General features: G+C 38.8%; 2 protein-coding genes across 2 annotated transcripts in view; one reads left to right on the plus strand and one right to left on the minus strand.

Moving 5' to 3' along the window:
- Window positions 1-12653, minus strand: part of LOC139392863 (protein lifeguard 4-like) — a 31010-nt gene extending 18357 nt beyond the window's left edge. The window contains exons 1-7 of the mRNA XM_071141177.1: window positions 12614-12653; window positions 11153-11403; window positions 10790-10898; window positions 9012-9117; window positions 8780-8813; window positions 7875-7992; window positions 4904-4949 (exon numbers count right to left, since the gene is read on the minus strand). Coding sequence (XP_070997278.1) covers window positions 4904-4949; window positions 7875-7992; window positions 8780-8813; window positions 9012-9117; window positions 10790-10898; window positions 11153-11246 — 507 coding nt within the window. The 5' untranslated portion in view covers window positions 11247-11403; window positions 12614-12653. The remainder of the gene's footprint in view (window positions 1-4903; window positions 4950-7874; window positions 7993-8779; window positions 8814-9011; window positions 9118-10789; window positions 10899-11152; window positions 11404-12613) is intronic.
- An 80-nt stretch (window positions 12654-12733) lies between these two features.
- On the plus strand, window positions 12734-15794 carry LOC139392876 (beta-2-microglobulin-like). The gene is made up of 4 exons (XM_071141193.1): window positions 12734-12932; window positions 13729-14001; window positions 14816-14851; window positions 14973-15794. Exons 1-3 carry the CDS (start codon window positions 12869-12871, stop codon window positions 14827-14829), a joined length of 351 nt encoding a protein of 116 aa, XP_070997294.1. The 5' UTR covers window positions 12734-12868; the 3' UTR covers window positions 14830-14851; window positions 14973-15794.
- Window positions 15795-16150: the final 356 nt, after the last annotated feature.

A 16150-nucleotide genomic window follows, 5' to 3' on the forward strand; every position in this document is an offset into this window, starting at 1 on the left:
ACTACCTGAAACCACCTCTACTGTAGTAACCACTACCAGAAACCACCTCTACTGTAGTAACCACTACCTGAAACCACCTCTACTGTAGTAACCACCTCTACTGTAGTAACCACTACCAGAAACCACCTCTACTGTAGTAACCACTACCTGAAACCACCTCTACTGTAGTAACCACTACCTGAAACCACCTCTACCGTAGTAACCACCTCTACTGTAGTAACCACTACCTGAAACCACCTCTACTGTAGTAACCACTACCTGAAACCACCTCTACTGTAGTAACCACTACCTGAAACCACCTCTACTGTAGTAACCACTACCTGAAACCACCTCTGCCGTAGTAACCACCTCTACCATAGTAACCATTACCTGAAACCACCTCTACTGTAGAAACCACTACCTGAAACCACCTCTACTGTAGTAACCACTACCTGAAACCACCTCTACCGTAGTAACCACCTCTACCGTAGTAACCACTACCTGAAACCACCTCTACTGTAGTAACCACCTCTACCATAGTAACCACTACCTGAAACCACCTCTACTGTAGTAACCACCTCTACTGTAGTAACCACTACCTGAAACCACCTCTACCGTAGTAACCACCTCTACTGTAGTAACCACTACCTGAAACCACCTCTAACGTAGTAACCACCTCTACTGTAGTAACCACTACCAGAAACCACCTCTACTGTAGTAACCACCTCTACCGTAGTAACCACTACCTGAAACCACCTCTACTGTAGTAACCACTACCTGAAACCACCTCTACTGTAGTAACCACCTCTACCGTAGTAACCACTACCTGAAACCACCTCTACTGTAGTAACCACCTCTACCGTAGTAACCACTACCTGAAACCACCTCTACTGTAGTAACCACTACCTGAAACCACCTCTACTGTAGTAACCACTACCTGAAACCACCTCTACTGTAGTAACCACTACCAGAAACCACCTCTACTGTAGTAACCACTACCTGAAACCACCTCTACTGTAGTAACCACTACCTGAAACCACCTCTACTGTAGTAACCACTACCTGAAACCACCTCTACCGTAGTAACCACCTCTACCATAGTAACCACTACCTGAAACCACCTCTACCGTAGTAACCACCTCTACCGTAGTAACCACTACCTGAAACCACCTCTACTGTAGTAACCACTACCTGAAACCACCTCTACTGTAGTAACCACCTCTACCGTAGTAACCACTACCTGAAACCACCTCTACTGTAGTAACCACCTCTACCGTAGTAACCACTACCTGAAACCACCTCTACTGTAGTAACCACTACCAGAAACCACCTCTACTGTAGTAACCACTACCTGAAACCACCTCTACTGTAGTAACCACTACCTGAAACCACCTCTACTGTAGTAACCACTACCTGAAACCACCTCTACCGTAGTAACCACCTCTACCATAGTAACCACTACCAGAAACCACCTCTACTGTAGTAACCACTACCTGAAACCACCTCTACTGTAGTAACCACTACCTGAAACCACCTCTACTGTAGTAACCACTACCTGAAACCACCTCTACCGTAGTAACCACCTCTACCATAGTAACCACTACCTGAAACCACCTCTACTGTAGTAACCACTACCTGAAACCACCTCTACCGTAGTAACCACCTCTACCGTAGTAACCACTACCTGAAACCACCTCTACTGTAGTAACCACCTCTACCGTAGTAACCACTACCTGAAACCACCTCTACCGTAGTAACCACCTCTACTGTAGTAACCACTACCAGAAACCACCTCTACTGTAGTAACCACCTCTACCGTAGTAACCACTACCTGAAACCACCTCTACTGTAGTAACCACTACCTGAAACCACCTCTACTGTAGTAACCACCTCTACCGTAGTAACCACTACCTGAAACCAGCTCTACTGTAGTAACCACCTCTACCGTAGTAACCACTACCTGAAACCACCTCTACTGTAGTAACCACTACCTGAAACCACCTCTACTGTAGTAACCACTACCTGAAACCACCTCTACTGTAGTAACCACTACCAGAAACCACCTCTACTGTAGTAACCACTACCTGAAACCACCTCTACTGTAGTAACCACTACCTGAAACCACCTCTACTGTAGTAACCACTACCTGAAACCACCTCTACTGTAGTAACCACTACCTGAAACCACCTCTACTGTAGTAACCACTACCTGAAACCACCTCTACCATAGTAACCACTACCTGAAACCACCTCTACTGTAGTAACCACCTCTACTGTAGTAACCACTACCTGAAACCACCTCTACCGTAGTAACCACCTCTACCATAGTAACCACTACCTGAAACCACCTCTACCGTAGTAACCACCTCTACTGTAGTAACCACCTCTACTGTAGTAACCACTACCTGAAACCACCTCTACTGTAGTAACCACTACCTGAAACCACCTCTACTGTAGTAACCACTACCTGAAACCACCTCTACTGTAGTAACCACTACCTGAAACCACCTCTACTGTAGTAACCACTACCTGAAACCACCTCTACTGTAGTAACCACTACCTGAAACCACCTCTACCATAGTAACCACTACCTGAAACCACCTCTACTGTAGTAACCACTACCTGAAACCACCTCTACTGTAGTAACCACTACCTGAAACCACCTCTACTGTAGTAACCACCTCTACTGTAGTAACCACTACCTGACACCACCTCTACCGTAGTAACCACCTCTACCATAGTAACCACTACATGAAACCACCTCTACTGTAGTAATTACTACCTGAAACCACCTCTACTGTAGTAACCACTACCTGAAACCATCTCTACTGTAGTAACCACTACCTGAAACCACCTCTACTGTAGTAACCACTACCTGAAACCACCTCTACTGTAGTAACCACTACCTGAAACCACCTCTGCCGTAGTAACCACTACCTGAAACCACCTCTACCGTAGTAACCACTACCAGAAACCACCTCTACTGTAGTAACCACTACCTGAAACCACCTCTACTGTAGTAACCACTACCTGAAACCACCTCTACTGTAGTAACCACTACCTGAAACCACCTCTACCGTAGTAACCACCTCTACCGTAGTAACCACTACCTGAAACCACCTCTACTGTAGTAACCACCTCTACCATAGTAACCACTACCTGAAACCACCTCTACTGTAGTAACCACCTCTACTGTAGTAACCACTACCTGAAACCACCTCTACCGTAGTAACCACCTCTACTGTAGTAACCACTACCTGAAACCACCTCTACTGTAGTAACCACCTCTACCGTAGTAACCACTACCTGAAACCACCTCTACTGTAGTAACCACCTCTACTGTAGTAACCACTACCTGAAACCACCTCTACTGTAGTAACCACTACCTGAAACCAACTCTACTGTAGTAACCACTACCTGAAACCACCTCTACTGTAGTAACCACTACCTGAAACCACCTCTACCGTAGTAACCACCTCTACCATAGTAACCACTACCTGAAACCACCTCTACTGTAGTAACCACCTCTACTGTAGTAACCACTACCTGAAACCACCTCTACTGTAGTAACCACTACCAGAAACCACCTCTACTGTAGTAACCACTACCTGAAACCACCTCTACTGTAGTAACCACCTCTACCGTAGTAACCACTACCTGAAACCACCTCTACTGTAGTAACCACCTCTACTGTAGTAACCACTACCTGAAACCACCTCTACTGTAGTAACCACTACCTGAAACCACCTCTACCATAGTAACCACTACCTGAAACCACCTCTACTGTAGTAACCACCTCTACCATAGTAACCACTACATGAAACCACCTCTACTGTAGTAACCACTACCTGAAACCACCTCTACCATAGTAACCACTACCTGAAACCACCTCTACTGTAGTAACCACCTCTACCATAGTAACCACTACATGAAACCACCTCTACTGTAGTAACCACTACCAGAAACCACCTCTACTGTAGTAACCACTACCTGAAACCACCTCTACTGTAGTAACCACCTCTACCGTAGTAACCACTACCTGAAACCACCTCTACCGTAGTAACCACTACCTGAAACCACCTCTACTGTAGTAACCACTACCTGAAACCACCTCTACTGTAGTAACCACTACCTGAAACCACCTCTACTGTAGTAACCACTACCTGAAACCACCTCTACTGTAGAAACCACCTCTACTGTAGAAACCACTACCTGAAACCACCTCTACTGTAGTAACCACTACCTGAAACCACCTCTACTGTAGTAACCACCTCTACTGTAGAAACCACTACCAGAAACCACCTCTACTGTAGTAACCACCTCTACTGTAGAAAGCACTACCAGAAACCACCTCTACTGTAGTAACCACTACCTGAAACCACCTCTACCATAGTAACCAGTACCTGAAACCACCTCTACTGTAGTAACCACTACCTGAAACCACCTCTACTGTAGTAACCACTACCTGAAACCACCTCTACTGTAGTAACCACTACCTGAAACCACCTCTACTGTAGTAACCACTACCTGAAACCACCTCTACCGTAGTAACCACTACCTGAAACCACCTCTACCATAGTAACCACTACCTTAAACGACCTCTACCATAGTAACCACTACCTGAAACCACCTCTACTGTAGTAACCACTACCTGAAACCACCTCTACCGTAGTAACCACTACCTGAAACCACCTCTACTGTAGTAACCACTACCTGAAACCACCTCTACCATAGTAACCACTACCTGAAACCACCTCTACCGTAGTAACCACTACCTGAAACCAACTCTACCAGAAACCACCTCTACTGTAGTAACCACTACCTGAAACCAACTCTACCTGAAACCACCTCTACTGTAGTAACCACTACCTGAAGGAAAACAGAATTTTAACAGTAAACAGAAACTGTAAAAAGGACGAAACTCACCTTCATGAAACCAGCGATGATCAGGATCCACAGGCCGGAGAACAGTCTGGAACACAGTGAAGATTCAGATTCTGTCCCTAGCGTTCAACCAGCAGGTACCTATTACACTCTGTCTGTAGTTGACAACCATACAGTTGTGGGTGAAGCTTTATCAAGGAGGGGTGTTAGTGGCTCCTGTGGACGTTGTCATCAAGACAGCACTAACAAACCTGAGACCATGCTTGGTGTTTAGAAATAACCTCTAAAAACACATTGGTAATATATCTGTAACAGCTATAATAAATAGGTAATATATCTGTAGCAGCTATAATAAATAGGTAATATATCTGTAACAGCTATAATAAATAGGTAATATATCTGTAACAGCTATAATAAATAGGTAATATATCTGTAGCAGCTATAATAAATAGGTAATATATCTGTAACAACTATAATAAATAGGTAATATATCTGTAACAGCTATAATAAATAGGTAATATATCTGTAACAGCTATAATAAATAGGTAATATATCTGTATCAGCTATAATAAATAGGTAATATATCTGTAACAGTGTAGCAGCTATAATAAATAGGTAATATATCTGTAACAGCTATAATAAATAGGTAATATATCTGTAACAGCTATAATAAATAGGTAATATATCTGTAACAGTGTAACAGCTATAATAAATAGGTAATATATCTGTAACAGCTATAATAAATAGGTAATATATCTGTAGCAGCTATAATAAATAGGTAATATATCTGTAACAGTGTAGCAGCTATAATAAATAGGTAATATATCTGTAACAGCTATAATAAATAGGTAATATATCTGTAACAGCTATAATAAATAGGTAATATATCTGTAACAGTGTAACAGCTATAATAAATAGGTAATATATCTGTAACAGCTATAATAAATAGGTAATATATCTGTAACAGCTATAATAAATAGGTAATATATCTGTAACAGCTATAATAAATAGGTAATATATCTGTAGCAGCTATAATAAATAGGTAATATATCTGTAACAGCTATAATAAATAGGTAATATATCTGTAACAGCTAAAATAAATAGGTAATATATCTGTAACAGTGTAGCAGCTATAATAAATAGGTAATATATCTGTAACAGCTATAATAAATAGGTAATATATCTGTAACAGTGTAACAGCTATAATAAATAGGTAATATATCTGTAACAGCTATAATAAATAGGTAATATATCTGTAACAGATATAATAAATAGGTAATATATCTGTAACAGCTATAATACATAGGTAATATATCTGTAACAGTGTAGCAGCTATAATAAATAGGTAATATATCTGTAAGAGCTATAATAAATAGGTAATATATCTGTAACAGATATAATAAATAGGTAATATATCTGTAACAGCTATAATAAATAGGTAATATATCTGTAACAGCTATAATAAATAGGTAATATATCTGTAACAGTGTAACAGCTATAATAAATAGGTAATATATCTGTAACAGCTATAATAAATAGGTAATATATCTGTATCAGCTATAATAAATAGGTAATATATCTGTAACAGCTATAATAAATAGGTAATATATCTGTAACAACTATAATAAATAGGTAATATATCTGTAACAGATATAATAAATAGGTAATATATCTGTAACAGCTATAATAAATAGGTAATATATCTGTAACAGCTATAATAAATAGGTAATATATCTGTAACAGTGTAACAGCTATAATAAATAGGTAATATATCTGTAACAGCTATAATAAATAGGTAATATATCTGTAGCAGCTATAATAAATAGGTAATATATCTGTAACAGCTATAATAAATAGGTAATATATCTGTAACAGCTATAATAAATAGGTAATATATCTGTAACAGTGTAACAGCTATAATAAATAGGTAATATATCTGTAACAGTGTAGCAGCTATAATAAATAGGTAATATATCTGTATCAGCTATAATAAATAGGTAATATATCTGTAACAGTGTAACAGATATAATAAATAGGTAATATATCTGTAACAGCTATAATAAATAGGTAATATATCTGTAACAGCTATAATAAATAGGTAATATATCTGTAACAGCTATAATAAATAGGTAATATATCTGTAACAGTGTAACAGCTATAATAAATAGGTAATATATCTGTAACAGTGTAACAGCTATAATAAATAGGTAATATATCTGTAACAGCTATAATAAATAGGTAATATATCTGTAACAGCTATAATAAATAGGTAATATATCTGTAACAGCTATAATAAATAGGTAATATATCTGTAACAGCTATAATAAATAGGTAATATATCTGTAACAACTATAATAAATAGGTAATATATCTGTAACAGTGTAACAGCTATAATAAATAGGTAATATATCTGTAACAGTGTAACAGCTATAATAAATAGGTAATATATCTGTAACAGCTATAATAAATAGGTAATATATCTGTAACAGCTATAATAAATAGGTAATATATCTGTAACAGCTATAATAAATAGGTAATATATCTGTAGCAGCTATAATAAATAGGTAATATATCTGTAACAGCTATAATAAATAGGTAATATATCTGTAACAGCTATAATAAATAGGTAATATATCTGTATCAGCTATAATAAATAGGTAATATATCTGTAACAGTGTAGCAGCTATAATAAATAGGTAATATATCTGTAACAGCTATAATAAATAGGTAATATATCTGTAACAGTGTAACAGCTATAATAAATAGGTAATATATCTGTAACAGTGTAACAGCTATAATAAATAGGTAATATATCTGTAACAGCTATAATAAATAGGTAATATATCTGTAACAGCTATAATAAATAGGTAATATATCTGTAACAGCTATAATAAATAGGTAATATATCTAATATATCTGTGACCCTATTCCCTACATAGTGCACCACTGTTGAAAAAGAGGGTGTTAATTTCAGACACAGCCAGGTGTATGAGAGGAGTTTAAGGCCTCTTACCCAGCTCCCAGTTTACTGAAGTCTCTCTTAGACTGGAAGGTGTAGGCAGTCAGCCCAAGGAACACAGCTGCTGTGAGGAAGAAGGCCTGGAGCACGATGGAATACTCATAGAAGGTCACTACAGAGACAACAACACAAACACATGCCTGGTTCACAATGTATAGGAGGGAACAAACAACGAGGACTGCGTCTGAAATTGAAACGTATTCCCTATAAAGGGCACTAATTAGTGCACCCTATTCCCTTTAAAGGGCACTAATTAGTGCACCCTATTCCCTATAAAGGGCACTAATTAGTGCACCCTATTCCCTTTAAAGGGCACTAATTAGTGCACCCTATTCCCTATAAAGGGCACTAATTAGTGCACCCTATTCCCTATAAAGGGCACTGATTAGTGCACCCTATTCCCTATAAAGGGCACTAATTAGTGCACCCTATTCCCTATAAAGGGCACTAATTAGTGCACCCTATTCCCTATAAAGGGCACTAATTAGTGCACCCTATTCCCTATAAAGGGCACTAATTAGTGCACCCTATTCCCTATAAAGGGCACTAATTAGTGCACCCTATTCCCTATAAAGGGCACTAATTAGTGCACCTTATTCCCTATATTGTGAATAGGATGCCATGTCGGATGCAGGCAGGGAGTGAAGCCTGTGGTGTTGCTATGGAAACACAGTAAGGGGGGGGGGGGGTTGATATTTCCTGAGGGGAATAATAAACTATGAATAATCATATTACTAATGAGGTCACAGGTGTCTCACAGTAGATGAACTCATTGATTATTTATTGAGACGTGAATATAATTTATAATTTATATAGGAGCGGGGGATATTTTGAACTAAAAAGAAGATAAGAAAACTTCTCAAAAGATGAATCAACATCAAGCAAAAGGCAGAACTCACCTGCGGTAGCAACAGACACCGACTCCAACAGAGTCTGAAAGAGAGAAAGAAAACCATGTTAAGCTTTTAAACAAACTCATTACATCGTGGCACTACTTTTAACCAGGGCCACGATTCCCTATGTAGTGCACTACTTTCGACCAGAACCCTATGGGCCCTGGATCAAAAGTAGTGCACTATATAGGGAATAGGGTGCCATTTGGGGACATAATCGGTGCAAACCAGAACTTACGAATGCGGCAAGCAGGTACAGGTTAATGGGGTGTTGATGTCTGTAGAAGGCCAGGGCAACGATCAACACCAGGGAGCCAATGGCTGACACCAACACAACCGCTGGACTGGAGGGGGTACAGAACCAATGAGAGAGTCAGAACCAAGCCAACCAGGAAGCGTGTTGGGACAGAGTATACTAGTGCACATCTGGTTGGACTCTTGTCCCTTTGCATACTCCATTGAAAGTCCCATGAGGAGTTGACAACACGGCAGAAACAGACTGACACCCAGGCTGGAGAGATTTGTATAATAGTAATTTGATGTCATCGGGTAGCCAAAATACAATTCTCCTTACAGTATATACATACATGCACAATGCTGGTGTATAGGGCTATTTGGGGGAGTGGAGGATTGGCGTACATTCACCCCCCCCCCCAAAAAAAATAATGAATGTAGGCCTATTTTAACGTTTTCTGACGGTCTTCATCCATTACCGTTACATCCCTAGTGGAGTACGCGTTCAACTATCTGAATGTACTAATATCTATCATACCAATATCATTACCCAGGTGGGTATCATTTACTAATACCTATCATACCAATATCATTACCCAGGTGGGTATCATTTACTAATATCTATCATACCAATATCATTACCCAGGTGGGTATCATTTACTAATATCTATCATACCAATATCATTAGCCGGGTGGGTATCATTTACTAATATCTATCATAACAATATCATTACCCAGGTGGGTATCATTTACTAATATCTATCATAACAATATCATTACCCAGGTGGGTATCATTTACTAATATCTATCATAACAATATCATTACCCAGGTGGGTATCATTTACTAATATCTATCATAACAATATCATTACCCAGGTGGGTATCATTTACTAATATCTATCATACCAATATCATTACCCAGGTGGGTATCATTTACTAATATCTATCATAACAATATCATTACCCAGGTGGGTATCATTTACTAATATCTATCACACCAATATTATTACCCAGGTGGGTATCATTTACTAATATCTATCATACCAATATCATTACCCAGGTGGGTATCGTTTACTAATATCTATCATACCAATATCATTACCCAGGTGGGTATCATTTACTAATATCTATCACACCAATATTATTACCCAGGTGGGTATCATTTACTAATATCTATCATACCAATATCATTACCCAGGTGGGTATCGTTTACTAATATCTATCATACCAATATCATTACCCAGGTGGGTATCATTTACTAATATCTATCATACCAATATCATTACCCAGGTGGGTATCGTTTACTAATATCTATCATACCAATATCATCACCCAGGTAATAATTTGTGTTATGTTCCAACAGGAATCTGATCCAAAAACTTTGTAAAGTACAAGGATGCCAAACAAACAACGCACACAAAGTAGCATGATCAATTCCCCTAGCTAACTAGTTGCCGACTAGGCATCAACTCACCACGTAGCTTATTCTTAATGTTTGTCCGTAGGCTACCAGAGAGAGGACAGATATTTTTTCGGAATAAACGTGGCGAGTGAAAAACGTAATGAAATAGCCCACCCTCTCTACCCGATATCTTATTATGCCGCTATACAACTGTCTATGTGTTGTTTGTTGGCAGCCTTGTTATTTACGACGGGTTTTTTGGAACAGATTCCTGTTGGAACGTTCCACAAATTATACCCACCCTTCATTACCCTTCTAACACAGTATTTCCCAGATATGCCCATTGAATTATGCAGGCCTACTAATAGTTCACAATTGACCTTGAATGGACAAAGTCCTTGATGGTGTCACAGTACATGAAGAGAGCAGAGGTAGCCGTGGTCAGGATGATCTGAAGAGAAAGGATGGTGTATACCTTGCGCAGGAAATCTTTTCCGGGGAGAGAGAGAGAATAAATAGATAAGATAAGTTGGCTTATTGAAATCATGATTTATTTAGTTCAATTCTATAGCAGCAGATGTATTTTATTATGTCATTTAAATGTAAATAAATGTCACATCGTTTATTTCATTTGGCAAGGTATGATCTAGACATATTGAAAAGATTGCTAGTTAGCTTGCTAGTTAGCAGCCATCATCAGCTAGGCTAGCTAGGTAAATAGACTACAACGGGTCTTCTCTTACCCATCCGGATTTGCACACTCGCTGTCGCAACATTTGTTCCATAGTTGAAATCATCTTCAATTGAAGACCTAGGGTATTTTTCAGGTGTAGTCATCTTGATCCAGCTTTAATTCAGACTAAAATACTGTCTTGATGTTTTCTGTTTTGGGGCCCTTGCACAGCTGTTCCGGTTGACGTGCGTCAGTTCACTCCACTTCCGGCTTGGTTTGTAAACGTTCGTCATGTGACATGGCTCGTGATTTCTGTGAAACCTGCAATAGCGTAACACACCACTAACTGTTGATAAAGGGTCTTTTTTTTTCAGGGAACTATTAAAGCGGTTGAGTAGACAATGCTCAACTTTATGCTAAAACTCAAAACAAAAACCCTAATTAAAAGAGGTATGTGTATTGTGGCCTAGGGTGGTCTAGTGGTCTATGCCGCACGTCTACGGTGTCGGCCTGGGTTCAAATCCGGCGTACTACCTGATATAAACTATCTTTCCCCACTGTCATCCTACCTCTGTTCAATAAAATCTGAAAATAGCATATAAATACACATATTTTTAAAGAGATACATGCATTGTACTATTGTATTAAGTAATGGTGTGTAAACCTTCTAGCAACTTTTCACTCTAATTACTCATATATTTGGGGTCCCGAGTGGCGCAGCAGTCTTAATGCACTGCATCTCAATGCAAGAGGCGTCACAACAGTCCCTGGTTCGATTCGAGGCTGTATCACATCCCATAGGGCTGCGCACAATTGACCCAGCGTCGTCCGGGTTTGGCCGGGGTAGGCCAACATTGTAAATAATAATTTGTTCTTAACTGACTAGTTAAATAAATACAAATACAATTAGATCAATGGAGACACAAAATATTGAAAATGGCCAAACAACTATTTATTCTATTCTATATTTTTTTATTCTCAAAATGGATGCAAAGGTGAAATAACATGATCAAATCAAATGTATTTATATAGCCTTACTATATATATATATATAGCCTCCAATCGGCTATTTTTTTAAATTTATTTTACCTTTATTTAACCAGGCAAGTCAGTTAAGAACAAATTCTTATTGTCAATGACGGCCTAGGTGGGTTAACTGCCTAGTTCAGGGGCAGAACGACAGTCAGCTCGGGGTCAGCTCGGGGATTTGAACTTGCTTGCCCAACGTTCTAACCACTAGGCTACCCTGCCGCCTCAAAGTGCTGTACAGAAACCCAGCCTAAAACCCCAAACAGCAAGCAATGCAGGTGTAGAAGCACGGTGGCTAGGAAAAACTCCCTAGAAAGGCCAAAACCTAGGAAGAAACCTAGAGAGGAACCAGGCTATTAGGGGTGGCCAGTCCTCTTCTGGCTGTCCCGGGTGGAGATTATAACAGAACATGGCCAAGATGTTCAAATGTTCATAAATGACCAGCATGGTCAAATAATAATATCTCATGACATACATCGAAATTGCTATTATGGTAACTCACCTGGATTTCAGGTTATTTCCAGACTATAGCCCTCCCCAATAAACTATTTAACCTGTGCGGCTTTCTTTAGCCTAACAACAGAAATCTACAATTTTTGATTGGCTTTTAAAAATAGAGAGGAGGCGGTCCTGGAGATCATTTATACGAGTGTCTGCCTTACTTTCAGTTAGGTTATTTCCACAGCCAGGCAAAGGCAGACGGATCTTTCCATTCTCTATTTTATTTGAGTACGAATAATCCCGAATTACACCAAATATGAAGTCTATTCTGTCAATCGTTGTACTTGGGCTCATTTACAGCGCTGTAGAGGCCAAAGAATGTAAGTATCTTGTTTTATAAAGTCAACGCAACGTTTGGAAATGCACGTCTTTATCGATTTCTTACCATCAGTTTGTTTGTACGCTGTTTATATTTTATTTTTACGTTTTTTTACTAGGATATTTATTTAAATACCAAACGTATAACTTTTCTGTAGTTTTTTGGGGGGTTTGTTTATTAAACACTGTTTCTTGTCAAACCTACATTGTCATGTCATGTGGGAGGAAGGACACCACAACCTCGAGCCCTAGCGAAATAATTTGCATGAACCTTTTGCCATTTTTTTGCTAGATAATCATTATTTCTACATCCTAATCATTGATTTTTAATCCTCAACTAATTCGCTGGCATGCTTTTACATTTTTGTGAGATGTGTGATGTCACCTAATGCAAAGTTCATGTAATGTAAACCTAATGTAAGGTTTTTAACCTGATCAAAAATATAACGTTGAGTGATTGTTTCAGTGGATAGGTTATGTTATAGCCTACCTGGTATAGGCCGACAATGACATGACGCCACATTTTGTTATGGCTGGTAATCCCCTCCAGATTTTACTTTCACTTGTAATGAAATGGCTGCTGTCTTTGGCCATAATAAATGTCTGATAACTCACAGACCTTTGTCCCTAAGTGTACTTTACTTTTAAATAACTTTGTTAAAATATATAGCCTACCTGTGTGAAATGTAAAGGAATATATTTATGTATTCCAATACCTGCAAACGGAATAATAACACTTTAAAAACGAATTAAAACCTATGAATCTCCCTATGGCGTTTCCTTTCGTATTTCTACCAGCTCCCCCCAAGGTGCAGGTGTACAGCCGTAACCCTGGCAACTTTGGCGATAAGAACACCCTGATCTGTCACGTGAGTGGCTTCCACCCCCCTGACATCAGCATCCAGCTCCTGAAGAACGGTGTGGAGATCCCCGACGCCAAGCAGACAGACCTGGCCTTCGAACAGGGATGGCAGTTCCACCTCACCAAGAGTGTTGGATTCACACCAGCCAGCGGAGAGGAGTACACCTGCAGAGTCCGCCACCTGAAGAATCTGAAGACCTACACCTGGGGTGAGTTACTAGTGTAGTTAGAGGAGTACACCTGGGGTGAGTTACTAGTGTAGTTAGAGGAGTACACCTGGGGTGAGTTACTGGTGTAGTTAGAGGAGTACACCTGGGGTGAGTTACTAGTGTAGTTAGAGGAGTACACTTGGGGTGAGTTACTAGTGTAGTTAGTAGTTAGAGGAGTACACCTGGGGTGAGTTACTAGTGTAGTTAGTAGTTAGAGGAGTACACCTGGGGTGAGTTACTAGTATAGTTAGTAGTTAGACGAGTACACCTGGCGTGAGTTACTAGTATATTTAGAGGAGTACACCTGGGGTGAGTTACTAGTGTAGTTAGAGGAGTACACCTGGGATGAGTTACTAGTATAGTTAGTAGTTAGAAGAGTACATCTGGGGTGAGTTACTAGTATAGTTAGTAGTTAGACGAGTACACCTGGCGTGAGTTACTAGTATAGTTAGAGGAGTACACCTGGGGTGAGTTACTAGTGTAGTTAGTAGTTAGTGGAGGACACCTGGGGTGAGTTACTAGTGTAGTTAGTAGTTAGAGGAGTACACCTGGGGTGAGTTACTGATTTAGTTAGTAGCTAGAGGAGTACACCTGACTGGCCTATCCTCTCACATCTCTACAAGTGTCTAGGGAGGAAGTACAGGGCTTTTTTTCTGGACAGGGCCCTGGAGAGCTAGGTTCATTATGTGGTCATTGATTTAGATACCAATTGATGAGCCATTAGTTACAGTAAGAGACTCATTTCGTGTAGACATGTAGTTTGTGGAAGTCTGTAAAACAATAACAATGCTGTCTGTGTTGTTGTTTTCTCCAGAGGCAGATATGTAAGGATCTGGAGCAGGACATAATGGTAGGTATTCAGATTAATTAATTTATATTTATTTGTTAAAACTGTCTCTAATTACATGAACTGTAGCTAACTAGATTAAATCAGAATTAAACCTCATATCTTTACCCTTCTTTGTTAACAGGCGGTCATTCCATATGTGGTTGTCCAATCCGTGCCAGCCTTTATCTAGAGCTGAGATGACAAACCTGGGGCTTTTGTTTTCATTTTTTGGTAACACTTTGTGCGATGGTGCCAGTTTCAAGGGTTTTTGAATTGACAATCATTACTAAAACACTTACACACAAAATTGTTAAGATTTTTTTTGGGGGGGCAAGCTATTTTTAATTGACAAATGGCACAGCTTCTGATGAACATTCTCAATCAAAGTCACTTCTTTCAAAAAAACAAAGGCTTTTATCAAGTATTTAATTTTTTAGATTTAAAAAAAAACCGAAAACTTTAATTTCCTTGAAATTGGTACCATTAGATTCAAACACTTTTTCTCATAAATAACCAATAAATAAATAAACTCCATAACTTGCTCTATTTGACTGTGGTTTTAGCTATAAGCAACAGTGTAATGTAAAGAATGATATTTGATCCGCATTTTATTTTTTTTAAAAGCACCAAATTATTTTAGAGGAAGCCCCATGTGATATGTATTTGTGTGAGCTGTAAATATCAACGTTCATTTTGGTTCGAAGGCATTTATCGATATAACATCTCATCTTCTGTCTATCCTTCGAACATTCCTGTAAATGACCAATTATCAACAGTAATAAATGGGGGTCTTTTTACAGGCACATTTTTGCCAAGTAGAGAACTGTATTTTCATTACTTAAAAAAAAAAGAAGATATGTTCTGTCTTTCGGTGTATTATACAACACTTTTCTGTTCAGTTTGATTAAAAAAATAAATGGTCAACTATTAAAAATATTTAGTCAAATAAAAAATTAAAAAATCATTGGGACCAGAAATTGCACTTCTTATGATAGTTCTTGATTAAATGTCTCTAAACTGTAAGAACTTGTTGTGATCGACTCAGTCATGTTCAAAAGTCCATTTTGATACGTTATATTAATCATTCAATCGGTAATGTGCTTGTAATAAGCTACTCACATTGCCAAGGCAGGTAGGCAATGTGTGCAGAGGAGTAGTCTACAGCATTATAATGGGTGATGATACAATGTTGACATTTCAGATCATACACCATACTTTATTACCATATACTTTGTCTCAATGCAATGCATGTCCAGCATTGTAACTGGTAAAAGGAAGATTGCGTCAACTTTGTAACACACTGCCATGGCTAGAAGGGAT

This window comes from Oncorhynchus clarkii, chromosome 33 (assembly GCF_045791955.1).
Source record: "Oncorhynchus clarkii lewisi isolate Uvic-CL-2024 chromosome 33, UVic_Ocla_1.0, whole genome shotgun sequence".
NCBI lineage: Eukaryota > Metazoa > Chordata > Actinopteri > Salmoniformes > Salmonidae > Oncorhynchus > Oncorhynchus clarkii.